Source organism: Galeopterus variegatus, unplaced genomic scaffold (genome assembly GCF_000696425.1).
Source record: "Galeopterus variegatus unplaced genomic scaffold, G_variegatus-3.0.2 Scaffold456, whole genome shotgun sequence".
In the NCBI taxonomy this organism is placed as follows: Eukaryota; Metazoa; Chordata; class Mammalia; order Dermoptera; family Cynocephalidae; genus Galeopterus; species Galeopterus variegatus.
The window spans coordinates 400229-419829 of record NW_007726567.1 but is presented as its reverse complement, the minus strand read 5'-3'; the positions used below and the strand labels follow the sequence as shown (position 1 = coordinate 419829).

Below are 19601 nucleotides of genomic sequence, written 5' to 3'. Positions count from 1 at the left end.
TGTTCTTTCAGTACAGTTCTTCAGAGGTTGATTAATATGTAAACCAGTTTTTTAAAAACATGACCAAATATGAAAGGACACAGAGATGAATCAATTAGATAACACTGCTTTGTATTTTCCTTGCAATGAGAAACTGTATATATTTTGATAAATGGATACACTCCATTCAAAAAATAGCTCTGTGCATTGTGGTGAATTCTTGTGCAATTACAGAACTTTGCTGGAATGCCCAGTGGTCTCTAGATAAATTCCTTCACCCTGTATGGTAACAACTTGTCAGGTAGACTCATTTCCTGTTTTTATCTAAGCACTAAAAGAACAGGAATGACCTTTGTAAATTTGGGACGAGTCATAATATAATCCACTTTTTAGTATCAGCAACAATTAAAAGCAAAAGACAACTTCAATATATTCTTAACTGAGTGCTTACTCCAAAATGCACTTTGGCTCAGTAAGTAGTTAATAGCAGACAATAATTTAACACCAAAACCATGTAATTTTTCAGGTATAATAATTTCTTTTTCTTTTAAGAGCTTGGGTTTTAATTCTGCTAGAATTTCCTGTGTTCTTCCACACCAGCGTCATAGGAAATCCTAATGTTCTCGAGATTTCTTTCATTTCTTTGCACCTGCTTTTCAGGATCAACATGTTACTTTACAAGCTTGAAATCTCAAATTTGATGTACTTACTTGTGGGTGAAACAAGAATCCTGGAGAAGGTCTCAAGTATTTCTCTTTTAAAGCTTCAAGTGGGTCAGTTAGTTTCCTTTTCTCTACTCTGAAAGGTTAAAATTAGATTTTGGAGATGAATCGGTCTCACATATCAATCACTACATAATCGCTGACATTTAAAACACCTAACAATAAAGCAAATGGTAGGTTTCTGGAAAGCACACTAATAAAAATACAAAGACGTCTGTTCAGTTCTTGAATACTAGATGCACAAAGGAAGAAGGTCTTATTAATAATGGAAAAATCCTACTGAATGGACTGGTAATAATAATGAGGAAATATGGAAAAATGAGGAGTCACTAAATTTGAGGCATTTGTCACAAATTCCTCTTCAAATGTAGATTAAGAACGGCTGGTATGACTACATTGTGTAATGATAAATATAGTAATTATCCTGATTTGAGGAGCACATATTACACACAGATATTGATATTCAACACTGTTTCCCACAGATATGTACAATCAATTATGTTTCAATTAAAAATAAATTTTAAAAAAAAGAATGTGTGGTGATTTTGAAATCATGAGGACAGGGCTATTGTCAAAAATTAAAGCAATTTTCTACCAGGAAGGTATTCCCCCAAATATTCATTAAATTTCTTCCATATTTGCCAATGATAGCAAGGGAGTTTCCAAGAATACTATGTACTCTGCTAGCCACTCTTTGAGGTATAATCAAAGATATATACATGTGCATGTATGTATATACATATGTGTGTTTATGTATGTATGTATATATATATGAGTATATATATATACACATAAGATCTTCAAAAAGTTCATGGAAAAATATAATTAAAATATGATACACAGTGAAATAAGTCAGGCACAGAAAGAGAAATATCACATGTTCTCACTTCTTTGTGGGAGCTGAAAATAAATAAATAAATATACAAGTAAACTGGGGGTGGGAGAGGGAAGAAGACACAACAATCACAATTCCTTGAAGTCGATACGACAAGCGAACAGATATGAGGTTGTTGGGAGGGGTAGACAGGGAGGAGGAAGGGAGGTTTTGGTAATGAGCCACGATAATCAATCACATTGTATATTGACAAAATAAAATTAAATTAAAAAATAATAATAAAAAAATATGATACAATCTTTCCATGAACTTTGTAAAGACCCCTTGTACATATACACACAATCTGGATGCCATTGCTGATAAAGAGGGCAGGTGGGAGGGGTGGTGAGAAGGGGCTCAGGAAGACAGAGACATATAAAACTTACCTATATATCCCTTCTGCTTTAGAAATGTTTGTCACTCTATTTTCCATTAAGCACATACGGAAATGATATCATGAGCTGAATTAATTTCTTTTACCAACTGTTGGCAATTTTCTTTTAAAAACTGTTGTATACATATACATTTAAAACAGAATTAAAACACATAAAAATAGCTACCACTTCTTGAAATTTTATAGATGCTGTGTTTTGCATATATGATTTCACTTATTGGAATAGGTGATGTTATACCCATTTTATGGGTGAAAGAAAAAAAGCCTAGGATATGGGAAGGCTGAGATTTCAACGCAGGCTTGGGTTTAGGTTTTTAATGAGTTTGATAAAATGACAAGCGTTAATGGAGACTGAAACACCGGAGAGAAGATGGAGGTCAGAGTAAGAGGAATGTTAGCAGGTGATGGGGAGGAATGCTGTGAATATGTGGATGAACTGGAAGCCCGTTGCCATTGGGGGAGGGTAAGAGAGAAAGAAAGAAAGTCTAACAAATGTGGAAACTATTAATTATTTTCACCAAAGACTGAGATATGTTGCTGAACTGGACATAAAACCTTTCTGGAAATGTGTAAATGTTTATCAGAGACTTATATTCTATATTTAGGCCAATCTACATAGCACGTGTAGGGATTCATGGAATTGACATAGGAATTAAAATATAAAAATTGAAAAAAGTGCCCAAATATGGTACTGATAGCACTGAGATATTTCTGTATTATCCTCTTTTACTCCCCTTGTGATGTTCAAATGGGGGTTCACTTCACATACTGGCAATGTTTCTTTATTAATGCTTTGTAGATAATATAGGTAGGAGAAGGGTTTTAAGTGAAAAGAATTTGCAGCCCTAGGACCTATTAAGCAACAGGAACTCAATAAATATTTCTGAATAAAAGAACAGTATAAAATCTTCTCTTTATAAAAGAGAAGTAGGCAAAATATAAAAAAACTCTCATCATAAATAAGTTCAATAAAAAATTATCCACATATTCCATGAACTCTTAACAATGTTCAAGATCTGAATAAGAAAGTGTGAAAATGCTTGGTATTATTTAAAATATGTAATCAGTGTAAAAATTGTTATTTATAGCATTTAAAGAAAACTAGTATTTAAAAACTAAATCAAGGGCCGGCCCGTCGCTCACTCGGGAGAGTGCGGTGCTGATAAAAACTAAATCACCTTGAATGGTCAAGTTAGTGTTACAGAATACTGTGGAAGAAGCCTTTTATTAAACATGTAAGTTTCGCCCAAAGAATTTTTGGATACATCAAAAGAAACCATATAATGAAGGCACTAAACAGAGACATGTTTTTAAAGCCAACAACCCACATTACATACAAAACATGTTTTTGTGATTAATATTTCATTTTCTTGGAACTCCTAAGTGATTTATTCAGAAACAGACAATGACCAGTACTTACTAAGGATGTATTGGTAGGTTAGCAAAGAGTAGAATCTTGCTGTTCTACATCCCATCTTATTCCAAATAATCTAACCCAGTTAAGTACACATACATATTTGCATCAATCCTTCAGGAGCTTCATTCTTCCCCTACTTGAAAATTTGCTTTAAACATGACTTTCCCATATTTTCCACTCCAAAAAAAAATGTGTTTAAAAATAAACTTATTGTCCAGGGAAAAAAATTCTGTGGGCCTAGTCCAACCCCGCAACTTCAGAGACATCTAGAAATAAGTCCAAACCTATTGAGCCAACTTTCTGAATAAAAATGAATTCACTACATCAATCTGTTCTATTATAATAATTATTAAAAACGATTTGTTAAAAACTTGTAGCTTTATAGTGTAAAAACTACCTTTTGTGCATCTGTTCATATTTATTCATCTCCCATCCACCCTTACCTGTAAATAGGGTCCATAAAGAAAGGAGTGGGTCTTGCATGCTGCAAGGAACCATCTGCAGCCGGTCTTGGTTCCACGCTGCTTCCTTTCTTTTCCCCAAACACATGGTTTTTTCGAGGCTCAGTCAACTTTGTCCCACTGGCTCTACTCCTACTGCCCATACTTAGATCCAGCGGCTGGTCTTGGCTTGTGGCAGGTGTCGCTGGAGGCTTGGAGGGGACTGGAGTCAAGGGCTTCTCATCCTTTCTCTTAGTGGTGAGGTCAAAGGGGGACTCAGAGCATCCTTTCTGCAGTTTCTTTACTTCGCTTGGTGATTGGGGTTCCATTTTCAAAGGTAACGATCTCAAGTCTCTATCAGGAAATGGGTACATTGATTGAGAGAATGCTGGAAAAAATGGGAGGGGAAACATGGAAGGGTAAGGTAAAGCTCCAACTTTTTTGTCTTGCAGCCCCACCAGTCCTGTTGAACCAAAGTATTTTTCAGCAATAGAAGCAATAGCCTTTATAGAATCATTCACAGCTCCTGACACGGCAGTTTGCTCCTCTAAAGATGGTGAGAAAATGGAATGATTGCTGTATTCTTTCTTATTATTTATTGAAGCCAGATTCTGAAGAGGGCTTACTTTGTCTTTGAACATTTTACCATTTTCTTTAAATTTCTCTTTATCACTTTCAATGTCACTTTCCAGATCAGAGCCCGAGGTTGTTTCCAGGTCACTGCCACTTGGTGTACTGACATCATCAAGGTCACTACTCTCTGACTGGTCACTGATTTTCTCAAGGGGCCTCTCTTCAGAGGACCTCTCGGGCTGGAGCTCCACTGGCTTATTGTCCCCTACAGGTGGGTGTTTAGATAGTGCCTTCAAAATATCCTGTGTAGCTGGCAGTATCTGAGGATGTGTCATGAGGGGACTTTGACTTTTGTTTGTCTGTTCAGTACTTGATAGTCCTTTAACAGGAGAACTAGCAGGTATCAAAGGAGGCCTGTGGTACAAGCCGGAAGGAAACAGACCAGGGAAGCTAAAAGAAAATCCAGGAGCTGTTGGAAAGGTAAGACCAGCAGGATGCCTATTGGCACCAAAATAGTCAGCAAGGCCCGGGTTGGCATGACTCATATTAACCATGGACGTTTTATCCATAGCTGGGGTTCCAGGAAGTGAAATGCCTTGGCCAAAAAATCCACCTGCCGCAAAATGGTTCTTGCCCTCACAAAACCTCCTGTGTTTATTTAAGGAAGACGTAGTGCTGAACATTTGTCCACAGTCTTTGCACTTGATTTGGGTTCTGCAATCAGCATGCATGCGCTTATGACGACAAAGGTTTGAAAACTGAGTATAGGATTTATGGCAGACCTCACCTGTGTGCAAACAACAAAAGAGAATCTCAGGCTTTATGGCAATTGCTTCTGAATTTAGCAAGTATCACAATTGGTTTACCCAAAATGTCAATTAGGAAGCCAGGAAAAGATGTTGGAGGCACCAATCTGGGTGCTCCAAACACAGAAAACCCCATTTCACTAGATTCCAAAGCAAGGCATCCAACCTGACAAATGTCTTGAAGCAGCACAAATATCTCATATATATATAAATATTTTGTCATCCCCACTGTACAATATTTTGCATAATATCTATGTATTTCAAATATTTATGGAAAAGTCAAATTCCAGCATGCATTGATTCCCCACACCAAAACTATACAAGTAGAATCTTAAAAATGAAAGTCTTAATATGTTTTTAGTATGAAACATAACAGGAACCCCCTTAAGATTTTAGACCACTTAAAGAATTCTATTTTCTAGGTATCAAAACAAAACAAAACCACCTTCCCCTAGACCACAAACTTCTATGAAACATAACAGGAACCCCCTTAAGATTTTAGACCACTTAAAGAATTCTATTTTCTAGGCATCAAAACAAAACAAAACCACCTTCCCCTAGACCACAAACTTCCCCTTTATTACCTTTCCCCTTGGGGAAAAAGCCTGTGACTGCTCTACCATTATTTAATTGGAATTATATCATACGCTCTCATCATTCACACATCAAAGCCACACAACAATGCACATTGTGTATTCTGAGACTTTTTTAACAATCATTTTCATGATTTGAGAAAGACTGACATAATTTACAATGGCTCTATTTTAAGCCTGCAAAGGAAACTAAATTGAATGTAGCCCATCCTGCATTGCTGGTTCCCATGAACTATGATCACGTCCTCTGACTTCCCCTCACACCAGTGGCTGTGCTAACCTTCCTGCATTTATGAAACCCGCGTCCTTGGGAAACATGTCCACGTGTTGTCATATCTTTGCCGGTTATCTCAGGGCTTGACTTCTATGTGTTGCAGCAGACTATGGTAAGCGGTGGAGAATGCTGGGCAAGCTCTAATCCAGAGAGAAAGACACAGCAGTGGGCACGGCTGCAAACTGACCCTCTTCACCAACAAATTGTCAATAAAGTAGAATGTCTCCCTCCTTACATAGCTAAGTATATTTTAAGACCAAACTTTGTAACCCCTAAGAACTCCTTTGCGAGGTACGAATCCCGCTCACACTACAGTCCAGCAGGATTACAGTATCAGTTTCCTAAGCATCAGATCCTTTATTTTATTTTACTGGGGATGAGTCACTTTATGTGTGAGCTTACTTTAATGCTTCTGTGCATGTTTAATACATGCAGAAACATGATCTACCTTGTTGGTAATTGTTGAAATACATTTATTTTAAGAAATTAAATTGAAGAGAAAATGCAACATTTATTGCTTTCATGTGATGCTGCCTTTAAGTGCAGAATGGTTGGGCTCCTAAATGAAAGCAATAACTTAAAACAAACAAACAAACAAACAAACACCTCATGCAGAGGAGATTTTATAGACCTTCAGTCAGGCAAAACTCACCCAGAACTTGGATTATCCCACACACATCCAAACAGGAAGCACCAAGTGATTTCATATCTATTTCTTTTACTACTAAAGGCTAAACTGTATTGCATATATCAATGTGGTTGGTAATATTAAAAGAGCGTTCAATGGTGGGATGTTTCATAATATTGTAGAGGATGTAACATACATTTTAATGGGAAGAGAAGATGTTGGTGATTTCAAATTATCCTACCAGAGTCTGCTTTAAAAGTATATACTATTTAATCATACACAATAAATATACATATTACTTAAATTATTTTATACAGCAATTAAAATCACATGATGGAGAGGGTAGAAACAGACTTTCACTAAATCTAGTATTCAGCTATGAACAATAACAAGAAATAGTAAATAAAACATCGTTAGAATTACAAAAATATACTCATTAAGAAAGTAACACCTGTCCTCTGGGCATGAAAAGGCATTAAGAAAATGCCTTGATGGGTATGCAACCAAGGCATAAGTTTTGGAAAGGCTTGAGACTTTCTGGCAAGGAGGTGTTTCTCTCTCTATACTTCTTTCATATAGCTGGATGTCTTTAAGAAAATCAAGAGCTTCTCTATATGGGAGTAACAGAAGGCACATTTGACTTTACTGGTTGTACCTTTTGTTACAGGGATGAGTATCTGCGTCTGGTCTCAAGAACATAGAATCTGGGATGTTTCCTTAGGCAGTCTTTGCTTTCAGCACTTGAAGGCCTCGTCTGGCACAACACAAACTACCAGGCCTCCAGGTAAACTGGTTCAATTGATGTTGAAGTCTATACTCTGCTGTAATTTCCTTAGTGGTAAGGAATTAGCCAGCAGTTAACGTTGCATTTTTCTACTTATTAAACAAATTAAGGGGCATTTTGAATATATTCAGCCTATTAGAGCATGTGGTTTCTATTTGGGAAGGCTGGAGGTTTCTGTAAAGGCAGTGAGTAATTACCTTAGCGCTGGTGACTTTGGGCTCAAGCTTGGGGGCACACTGTAATAAGAGACAGTTGCCGTAAACACACCAGTGGGGGTAAAACGTGGTGTGTGGCCTTCTGGTGAGAAACAGATATCAGCTCTAGATGAACCTCCTCCACTCCAGTCTCCACACCACCTCCTGATCCTTAAACTCTTTTGTTCTGAAATTATATGGCTATTATTCATAATTACTCCATGATTCTATGTCAGGTTTTATATTTGAAGAATGCCATCTGCTATTTAAATTTACCAATAATTACTGAAAATACATTCATGGGAAATACTTTATGCAATCTGATTAGAAAGGGACCCCCTAAGGCACTTTAAAGTGAAACACTTGACTTCCACACAATTAAAAATTCCAGATCCCAGAATCTTAGATGATAGGAGTCTATATTTTCTGACTTTTATTTCAAATAATAGAAAGAGCATTAAATTGGTGACCAGAATTCCTTGTGGTCTATTCCACTTTTTTTTTCACACCCAAACCTAATAATACTTACTAAAATTTATTTCTGAGAAATCAGAAATAAATGAACTATTTAATACAGTATGCTGATAGCACTTCCAAGTACATTTTCAGTGCATTATGACCTACAGTCAGGAGTGCGTTTTTTAGACAAGAAGTCTAAAATTTCTATTGTACACTTTATTTCCCATGATTTTTAACAGAACTTCCCCATGGGAGACTAAGCACCCTTTTGTTTGTCTGCTAGTCCTCTTCATTCCACTCGGAGAAAAGAACATACGAGCAAAACAGGACTCTAATGTACACTGGAAAAGGAAAGAAAAGCTCTCTTGGTGTTTGGAAGCACAAGAGAAGGCTGTGTCAAGGCAAAGAAGAGGAGAGTTGGTCTCTGGCATTTCCATGTTGGCACTCAAAATTAGGTTTTTTTCCATCAGGTCCTACGGCAGTGTCACATACATCTACTGCAAACCATCTGGGTATTTGTCAGAAAAACTGTTTTCCAAGAGGTTCCCAAGTAAGAGGTTTTGCCAAGTGCTGAGTATGTGTCAACCAATTCTATTTGTATCTGGATCCAAAATCAGTCTTGAAGTTTATAGTACAACTCAATGAGTCTCTGTATTTATATGCCTGGCTGAGCAATGGATCAAAAGAAGCCCAGAGTTGTTGCCCAGATGGCCTAAGAACTACTGACTTTCCTCATGAACTATTTCAGCACAATACAGAGAACAGGAGTGGGGTGGGAAGTAGAAGCAAATGAGGGCTGAGTTTTACTTTGTTTGAAGTGTGTTACTGAAGTGCTCCGTACAGGGATGTTCTAAGTAGGTGGTCAGGTTGGATGTCCCCTGAAAGTACACTGCCTGTAAATTTGCTTCAGTGCAGTGCATAAGAGAAGCAGCGCATCCAGCATCAAAGTGAAAATGTTCTGCTTTTCAAGTAACAGAGAACTACCGATCCAAAGCCTGTGATTGACAACAATGGGTAGATTAAAGAGTATTTTATTCCCCTCTCTGTCTCCATAAACACACACTCGCACACATACACAGTCATAGCGTACTTGCCAGGCAGGGTTCTTCCAGCTCTTTCTGATCCAGAACAGGTTTTTAATCACTTTGTCTTATTCAGTGCTATCTGTTATTTGCTGTTTTACAAAGCCATGAATATTTACAGTGTGAGACAAATCTCTGTCTCGATTAAATCCTACAACCTGGGGAGGCTTCTCTTTCATTATTTAATGACTTCTCTTTTCTCTACCTGTTATTGATTTCATGTAAAAGGAAACACCCCAGGGATTGTAGACAAAAATACCATGAATCTGGTTATAGAAGATAGTCTTGTAACAGAAAGTAGCCCTACTGGATTGGACCATAAATAGCTAATACAGCGACCCCTCAATGGCCATGTGTACATGTAAAAGGAAACACCCCAGGGATTGTAGACAAAAATACCATGAATCTGGTTATAGAAGACAGTCTTGTAACAGAAAGTAGCCCTACTGGATTGGACCATAAATAGCTAATACAGCGACCCCTCAATGGCCATGTGTGACCACTCTCCTGATCACAGTGTGTTTTGTAGGAGAGACAGATGCGGAAAGGAGGGCTGGAGTGTTAAAAACTTACAGATAAAGGGCTTCACACTGCTGTGGATGTGCTTGTGTTGTTTGAGGCCCGACGAAGTGGCAAATGTTTTGCCGCATTCCGGGCACGCGTGGGCCCGGGCACCAACATGCTGAGAGCGAATGTGCCGCTGAAGGTTGCTAGGGTCCGTGAAAACCTGCTAGGAAATGAGTACTGATTAATCAAGAAACTTAATTCAAGGACACAATAAAGAAGACCAGGGATGTCTCAAGAAGGAATTTTGTTTATTTGTTTTCCCCAAAGTCCAAAAGAAAGTCATATTTCCAGAGTGTACTTTCCTCTAGGATAGGAACTGTAAATTATTCAGCTCTCTATCCTTTGCATGGAGTATCCACTGGTATCAGTTGAACAAAATAATGGCACTATTCAAAGCCTTTTTGATCCCATGTAGAGTGACTGGAGTTGAATAATAAAATGTCGGCCGTGCCATTATTAAAACTGGTGGGCTATTTCCACTCTTTAAATAGAGACACATTATGTACAAAAATTGGGTAATTTTGACTAAAGTACCCCAAATCTATTCAAAGAGTTTCCCTAGGGGTTTAATTCTAGCACTGCATTTCAGAAAGTTACTGGCAAACTAAATACATTCCTTTGGATGTTGTGTTAAAAACAAACAAAATGATGAAGTCACCCGATACAGCCAGGAGCAAATCATCCCTAAAGATTATTTCAAATGTCACAATTTCCGCTGGCATGAGAAAAGGTATTCAAATGCTATGAAAAGGTTTTGGAAATAGAAATCAACTTTAATGACACTAAGACATCTTTGAGTTAATTAAGAAACATGAAAATAAAAATATGTGAATTACTGTTACTGTCGATCACAGTTATGGTCTAAGTTGAGCACTTCCATTTCACTCTTACGTTGTTTAGCACTGACCACTAAGACAGAGGTTCTATACTTTTACTTAGAACCAAGTCATGATTTATGGTGAGGACTTGGGTGGAAAAATCTGCAAGCGCAGGAGTCTCCCGTGCTTTCTGAACAGGCATTCAGAAACTTTATGTGACTTCCTCACAAATTGCTATTAAAAAAAATCAGCAATGTGCACTGGATAAAATTTTCATTCTCCATAACACTATAAAATAACCCCACACTGGCAAGTCAGTAGCAGAACCAGGAATTTACCAAGGATGTCTGACACCTAGTTCTGGAACTCACCATTAAGCCTCACTTCCTCTCTTACAAAAATAAAAGGATACCCAAGAAGTGTTTTTATACACTCTGCTAATGCCTTTTAGCATACAACACTCAGTGTACTTTTCTCAAGATATTTATAGTTTCCCTCTCAAGGCTTGTTTTTACATATCATAGCAAGTGATGAATTAAGAGAGAGCAGGATGACAGAGAAGCCAAGTAGCCTACAAATTCACTGTACCTTGGCACAGTTTTCACATTCATAGTGCTTTCCACTGTCATGTGACATCTGGTGGCGAATTAAATTGGACTTCCAGTTAAATGCCTTGGGACACTGATCACACTTGTATTCCCTCTCTTCAGTATGTGACAACATGTGTTTCTCCAGGCTGTTAAGAGAACAATTGATTTAATAAGACATGGTGACAAAGAATGCATTCATAAGCAGAACGTCATTTTATTACTAATACAATTGGCAATTAGAGAAAAAAGGAGGAAAGAGAAGAAAAAGACTTGGACAGACAAAAGTACATTTTATTATTTCTTAGACGGTGTCTCTCACCAATACAGAGATTTGCCCCTGTTCTTAGAAAATAAATCTGATACAGCGAGCGGAAATTACCTGCCTATTTAGGAGCATGGTAAACAATGCACTACATCTAGTTCTGGATTCGCTACACAATTCTAACACCAATGTGTGTTGCGAACACTTGCTTAATTCAAACACAGAAGCCTAAACAGAACATGTTATGAACATGTTTAAGAACATGTAGGCAGGTATTCTGTCTGATGTATATAACCCCTAGATTCAAAAAAGTACCTTTGGCAGCTGGCTGGTACAGGGATCCAAACCGTTGACCCTGTTCTTATCACACTGCGCTCTAACAACTGAGCTAAGTGGTGGCCTAACGGGTACAAAACTGTGCTGTCTACCCTAAGCGAATCATTGCACAGTATATGCATGTATTGAAACAACACACTGTACCCCACAAATACATACAAGTAAATGTTAGAATGCTTTGAATAAAAAAATTTTTTAAAGTACTTTTCTTTCTATCCATGTTATAATATGGGAAAGTAAACTGCAAGCTAACTATTCAACAAGCAACTTCCCAATATGACCCTGGGATGGATGGATGGATGGATGGATGGATGGATGGATGGATGGATGGATGGATGGATGGACGGATGAACAGATGCACAGATATGTGTGTATGTATATAGATATATACACACATATTTATATCTATATAGAGAGGAAAGAAAGTATATAATATTTTAAATGGATGCACTATTAAGACCCCTAAAAGAAAAACATGTTAGAAGTATCCAATAAGCATAGTTTTTCTATGTTTTAAAGTTTAGAATGTTTTCCCATCTCAAATGCTGTCCTCCCTTTTCTAAATTTGTATATGAAATCTACATACATGTAATGAAAAGCAAATATTATAGATAATGGGTTACTGTGATAAAAGATGTCTGCCACATTTTTGCTGATTAAATACATACACACATAACACACCAGGATACTACCCCCAAGTAATATAACCAGAGCTCCTTAGGGAAATAGCCTATTTCAAATCTAAAACATGAAATTCACAAGATGAGCCTTGAACATCTTGTTATAGCAAAAAAGATGTCTGCCACATTTTTGCTGATTAAATACATACACACATAACACACCAGGATACTACCCCAAAGTAATATAACCAGAGCTCCTTAGGGAAATAGCCTATTTCAAATCTAAAACATGAAATTCACAAGATGAGCCTTGAACATCTTGTTATAGCAAAAAGCAAGAAAGTTATAGATGCTTTAGAAAGAATTAGGGTGGCCACATGAAGAGATGTCCACTGAGAATAGTAAGTCCTTTAATCATAATGATATTCAAAACACAAACAGAATCTCACCGGTGACCCTTGGAGGATGCTGAATTCTGAAAATTAGTAAATAAAGGGAAAAAAAACTCACGTGCATGCCCTACTTTTCCTATAAAAACTGTGCTTCAGGGTGACCAAACAGAAAATGAGGGTAGTTTCTCTACATAGAATTAATCCAGATAACAAACAATAAAAGAATGATAGAATTAGAATACACTTATTTTACATCTCTAAAGAATTAATGAATTTAGGCAATTCATTACATGCCTCCTGATTGAAATAAAAAACATCATCAAAAAGTATTCTTGCTAAAACATTGAACTTAAATTCCAGCTAAGACTTGGGATATACCTACGAGTTTATAGGAAATAGAGGAGATGGAGAAAGATGTTAAACAACACCAGGGGGATATAAGAAGCAGAATCCAGACTGGAGGAAATGCTACAGGAAAAATAACTAGGCTTCTTCTATAGTTTTCTATAAATAAATTGTAATGAGAGAATAAGAAAGAGAGAACAAAAATTAGACTTGCCAACCAATTGTTATGTATGGACCTTATTTTGATCTTAATTCAAACAAAAAACTCTAAAAATTATGAGATAACTAGGGAAATTTGAACTCTGACTGGATATTTGATAATATTAAGGAATTATTATTCTTATAGTATGGGATTGAACTTATGTTTTATAAGAGACCTTACTTTCTATAGACACATACTGAACTATTTATGAATAGAATGATATAATGTCTAGGACTTGTTTCAAATAATCCAAAACAGATATAGCTGAGACAAGATAGACTTTTTGTGATAATAATTAAAACAGAACATATGGGGATTTTTTAATACCATCTTCTCTGATTTTGTGCATATTTGAAACTTTGCATAGTAAAAAGTTATTTTAAACAGACAAAAAACCCCACAAACTACCAATCATGCAAATGCTCTTTCTTTTCCATGGTTTATTTCTCTGTAAGATTAATACTCTAAATGTGAGTATCAATTAAGACCTTTGTGTGCCTAGGATATATCACCTAGTGCTTGTGTGGACTGTATGAGTGGGAGTGTTTATAAGAAAATGACATGCTCATTCTCATATCTTGGCAAATGAGAAATGCCTTTCCCACACTTTTTGTCTTCCTCAGCTTCCTCTCTACAACTCTATTCATACCAGCAGGTGAACTTATTTTTCCTGCCCCATGAGTCAGCCAAGTTGGAAATGCTATTCTATTTGAGCACAAGTGGCGATATCACCATGAACAAAAGGTACCAGGAGAGTACGGGTGTGTGGAGTCATAAGACAGGCCCTATCTTTATTTACAATCTGTAATCCTCTGTTACAAAAGTTGAAATGTTAATAAAAGAGTTAAGAGAGAGATATCAACAACTGCAGTTAACATTGAACTGAATCAGGGACATTCTCCAAAATCATTACACAGATTGAAATTCCCACTGTCCGTCCTTAGCAACCCGTGAAGGCAAGCTATTTTTTGATGTATATTCTAATATACTGTATGTCAGATCATAAACCCTAAAATCCAATGGCAAAAGATTGGCCTATACATGGAGTCTTATTCCTTCCCCTAATTCCAAGGGAATGGTTTACTTCTAAGAGTAATAAAGTAAACTGCACTTAGGGGATAAAACAGATTGCAAACCAAGAGAAATTGTCCTTTCTCTGCTTCTCCTAATCTAGCAGAAAATCCATATTGTTCCATGGCATTATTGGCTGTCAGCTAATCAGTGATAAAAGGAAAAAAACGGCAAGTCATTCTCACAAAAGCAAATGTGCAGTGCTCTCGTAAACAGAATCAAACTAGGCAGTCATTAGCGAGACTTCTCCACTTCTCATAGTAGTCTATCCCAATTCATAGAACTTCGCTCAGACTTCTGGGTTTTTTTCGGTTCTTTTCATCTTTTGCACATTAACCTCTGATTCTTTCTGCCTCTTTTTTTTTTGCATTCTTTTCTCAAGATTTTACATAGAAGTTACAGAAGAACATATCATGCCAAGAAAGGAATTTTCATTTGTTTAAAATATAAAGAACCGATATACCATTCAATAAAATGGGAAATATTTAGAGAATGTAGGTTCTGCGTGTGGCTAAATTATATAATTTATAACCGAAAATATCAATTGGAGGATTGACATTCAGTTGCATAGTGACATGCTTTATCCATTTTCTACAGACACACACCAAAAAGTAAGTTTTGAGAGTTTACCCACTGCCAGATAACTATGTTTCCTTATTGTTTTTCACTGCGTGACTAAGTCAACTAAAATGACAGCTAATTTCAACGTAAAATAGAGTTGACTTAGTTTTAATCTTACGGCTAGGCAAATAAAGTAGCTTCTTCCACCTAAGAAGTATTGCTATACACCTCTATTAGGAAGTAAGAATTACATTTTAGTGTTTAGCCTTTCAATTTTTGCTTTATAGTGTTGTCCATTATTTTTATAACAAAATTAAAGGAAATATACTTAATTTCTGATACTAGAGATATTGCTTTACAGTGTACTTTTTTTACTCATTGATATTTATTAATTTCATTTGTTTCTTTTTAATTTAGGCATGATTATATTTAAAGAACACGCTGTGACTGTTTTTATTCCAAATCCACATTTTACCAAGCATATATAACAGATTTATTCTCTATGTATATTTATATTAAGTAGCAGAGATGAATTTAAAGGGTTCTGGGAAAGCCCTCTTATTCCCCAAAACGTTTTCTCTCTAATAGCTAAATTAGGTCTGAATTTTCAGAGCTAGAGATTCATTCTTTTGACTCAATCTCCTAAAGGAAGGGGTTATACATAGTGTCTTTTAAGTCACTTATGCCTTAATGTGAATGACTACTATATGAAATCCTTTCCTAAAAGAGGCCCAACCAGGAGAAGAGGATGCAGGGCAATAAACGGAGATGAAAAGGAGCCACAAAGGAAAGAAAGGAAGCAAAATGGTAAACTGAAATAGGTGGAGTGTCCAAGACAAACTCTGAGTAATGCACATTCTTGAGCAAAGCAGTTGATATACTACCATTGTCATGTAAGTACAACGATGTTCTGTTCATCTGAAATTCTGATTACAGGTTCCAAGGATCATTTCCAGATTTAAAAGCAAAGTAATGAATACAATTACTAAAATTGTTTGTGGACCAAGGCAAAAACTATTAGATAGAAACAAACACACAAAAATCCTATTAGCTGGTTATATACTTTTCTGATCTTAAAGATCACTTTGTAACATGATTATCAATATAGTTCCCAAACACTAGGTTCCAGAGTTGTTGTTTTGTTTGATAGAAATAAGTTTTTTAAAAAAGTTTGTGAATTAAATTCAAAAAGTTAATATATCACTGAAATACAATTTTCATTTTGTTACAAATAAGTATTAATATAGTTCCCAAACACTAGGTTCCAGAGTTGTTGTTTTGTTTGATAGAAATAAGTTTTTTTAAAAAGTTTGTGAATTAAATTCAAAAAGTTAATATATCACTGAAATACAATTTTCATTTTGTTACAAATAAGTATTAAATATTATCATCTAGCTTACCATATTCATGCTTTTCCTTTTAGGAAATTCAATACTTTAGGAAATTGAATACACTCCTTTTATTTTTCTCTATATATGTGCAGTTTAGACAAATAGTTGAAATTGAATCCACAAGTTACACTGCTCTATGAAAAGATCATCTATCTTTCATTAAGTGAATACAAGATCCAGTCTCTTTTTAATCATCTACATATTTCTAGAGGTAACTTTTCTGGTTTTTGGCATATCATTACTTTAATTAGCATCATTTTTGTTCCAACACTCTCAAGTTTTTCTCTAAGTCATGATTTACTTTAAAGGTAAGACTTCAGTTCCCAATAGCACTACTTAGATAATAAAACAACATTATTTTCTACCTGACATCAAAATAATTAATTACAACCTCACTGTAAATATTTTACAGATGAGAAAGTCCAGGGAAAAATGATTTCTGAACATGTCATTAGCACATTTGTCCAGCTCAATGCAGTTCCAAATTTCACATGTGCATAAATTCTCAAAATTCAGCATAACATTTTATTGCAGAGTAAATACACAAGTTTTGTGGTGCAACATGCCATTTCTAACCTTTGCAAATCAGGAAAAACTTGGTCACACTCCTTACACTCCTGGATTGAGTGTATCTCTCGGAGATCATTCTCGCTTTCGAGTTTTTGTTGAAAGTCCTCTTCCACCATTGAAAACGCTGAGTGACTAGTGCACGGAAACTTCTGGTGATCTGCTAGTTCAGCCTTAGATTCAAAGAGCTGGTCACAGTCCTCACAGCGATATTGCCGTTCTTCTGTGAAAACAATTCAGGTGTTACTAGGTTTAGGTGGCCAGGAAGTGCCACCACAAACCAGCCAGTCTTACTGAATTATACAAGACATAACAGAAATCATTTGATTGTCATTTCCAACACATCAACTTTAAGGTAGATTAGAAATGATATATGTAAAGAATCAGGACACAGCCTGGAGCAGTAACATAGCAATTACTGTGGCTGCAGTATATCCTCCGGAACAGACAAAACTTCATGACTAAATCTTTCGAGGTTCAGAGGATACTAAATGTAATAATTACCATGTACTGAGCATCATCTATTTTCTCAACCCTGTACATTGATGATTGATATTCCTTAAAACCTGACTATGAGGAATTATAGATCTGATTTTTAATCCCAATTGTCAGGTGAGGGTATTGGGACTTGGTGAAGTTAAGTAATCAGTCAGGGAATATAGATTTAAGTGGTTGTGTCAAAATTTGAACCCATCTCTGCTCTATACACTTCTCACTATGCCAATGCCATGTTACCTGGAGGCACATGGGACACGGAGCCCCTGTGTGACTCATGCTTAAGCCTGTAAACTTAAGTAAACTTGGAAATGCTTTAACATTCATCATCACTTATAATGGGACCCAGGATGTTTTTAGTACCCTTCTAGGCTAATTTTTGGTCCCCCAGAGTTGATGCTAATTGGCATAGATTTGTTAAATACCAGACATATCATGAATTTGCACTTTAAATCAATAAGATAAGTAAATGGTAGTGGTGGGGACCAGAGATAACAAGATTATAAAGTATCAGGTAGGGATGGTACTGTTTCTATTCTTTCCATTTTCTTAGCTTTTAACCCGAGCCACGAGGCCACACTCTGCACAGATCACACAGACACAATTATTTCAGCTCACAATGCTGAGAAACACCCAAAGCAGACAACATGACACACAATCCCTGTTTTATAGACCTATAGCCAAGGAAGATGATATTCTTCAGTTGTTCATTGACTCAATGTTTTTGAGGGAATATTTTAGCGACCTACCTAATGCTAGGCATTTTGCTAGGGATGAATATGTCAGAAACTCAAGGGGATACACATGTGAATGAACAGACTGTGATACATTTTATGACAGGTGCATGCACAGGTCCTGAAGGAGCCCAGAAGAACATGCCTGATCCATTTAATCTGGGGGAAAGAGGTTCAGAAAGGCTTTGTAATGTATAAGAACCAGCCAGGTAAAATGCGATAAATGGGGGAAGCATAACAGGTTTACAGGGTGCATGTAGGGGAGGGGTGGGAAATGAAGTGAGAGAGGGTGACAAGGTCACTGGGGGCTTTTTAGGTCCATATTAAGAAGGGAATGGAAAGCCACTGAAAGTTGGAAAGCCAAGGCATATTCAGACTTGGTTTTTAGAAGAATTTCCCCCAGCTGCAGTGTGAGAAAGCAAGCAGAGGCCAAATGGGACACCACTGCTGTAATCCACACAAGACACTGGTTAGTTTAAACTAAACCAATAACAGTGGGGCCAGAAAGGTAAAGAAATGAGTATGTCGATTCAACAGTTTGTCAACTTTGGATGCAGAGGGTTAAAGAGGAGGGAGGTATTCTAAAATAAACCACCTCAGCTCTAAAGATAGGATTTTCAATGAAATTAACTAGTTAAGAGAAATGTTTTCTACAGTCTGTTACAAAATTCATATATTTCAGATCTGTATTTAGGATCTCAGCCAGGAGTCCGAACACAAACAGAACCTTCAGGCCACATAATATATGGAAAAGGCCTGAGCATCAGGGACAATAAAGACCTTGGTTTGAATGCTGACTCTACCACTTACTAGCCATGCAATCTTGGCCAGTTTACTTAGCCTTAGTTAGCCTCAGTTTCTCTATCTGTAAAATGGATGAGCAACTGGTGGATTCAAGATCAAGGAAGATAATTTATGAATGGCAGCCTCAAAAAAAGAATAGTAACTACTATTTAGGTCTTTTGGGAGTAGTAAATTAATCCATTATATTTCAAAAACTAATGGTTTGAAAACTTTTTTAGATCTAACATTCACAGATGAAAGAAGCATTTTACCAGAGAAGGACTATTTCATTTTTAATCATGTAAGCACTTCCACTGCCAAAGAGACCTTTCCCATTGGGCCAGACTCCTCATTCAGGCTCAAACTCCACCAGGCTGATTGGGTTTCTAAATCCATTTGCATGTTAAAGTTTCCAGGAGGAAAATGAATACAAGTGCTGTAACCTACAAAGAGGCAGAATGCAGCTCAGCCTACCTCTCTGGTAGGTTGGGAGAGGTAACCTTTCCCAGTAGCCCTTCCAGCTATAGAATACTCTAAAAGCACCATTAGATTATGTTGCACTAAATCACTTTATATTAGGAGAAACAAGAAGGAGAAAGAGAAAAATACAAAATTTAAAACTATTTGTAACTTATATATGTTTAATCC

General features: G+C 36.5%; 1 protein-coding gene across 3 annotated transcripts in view; it reads right to left on the bottom strand.

Moving 5' to 3' along the window:
- The window catches only part of MECOM (MDS1 and EVI1 complex locus), a 301600-nt gene that overhangs the window by 26205 nt on the left and 255794 nt on the right, over positions 1-19601 (bottom strand). For all 3 annotated transcript variants that reach the window (XM_008568988.1, XM_008568989.1, XM_008568990.1), the window contains exons 4-8: positions 16951-17164; positions 11193-11340; positions 9793-9946; positions 3830-5186; positions 690-777 (exon numbers count right to left, since the gene is read on the bottom strand). In XM_008568988.1, the coding sequence (XP_008567210.1) occupies positions 690-777; positions 3830-5186; positions 9793-9946; positions 11193-11340; positions 16951-17164 (1961 nt within the window). The remainder of the gene's footprint in view (positions 1-689; positions 778-3829; positions 5187-9792; positions 9947-11192; positions 11341-16950; positions 17165-19601) is intronic.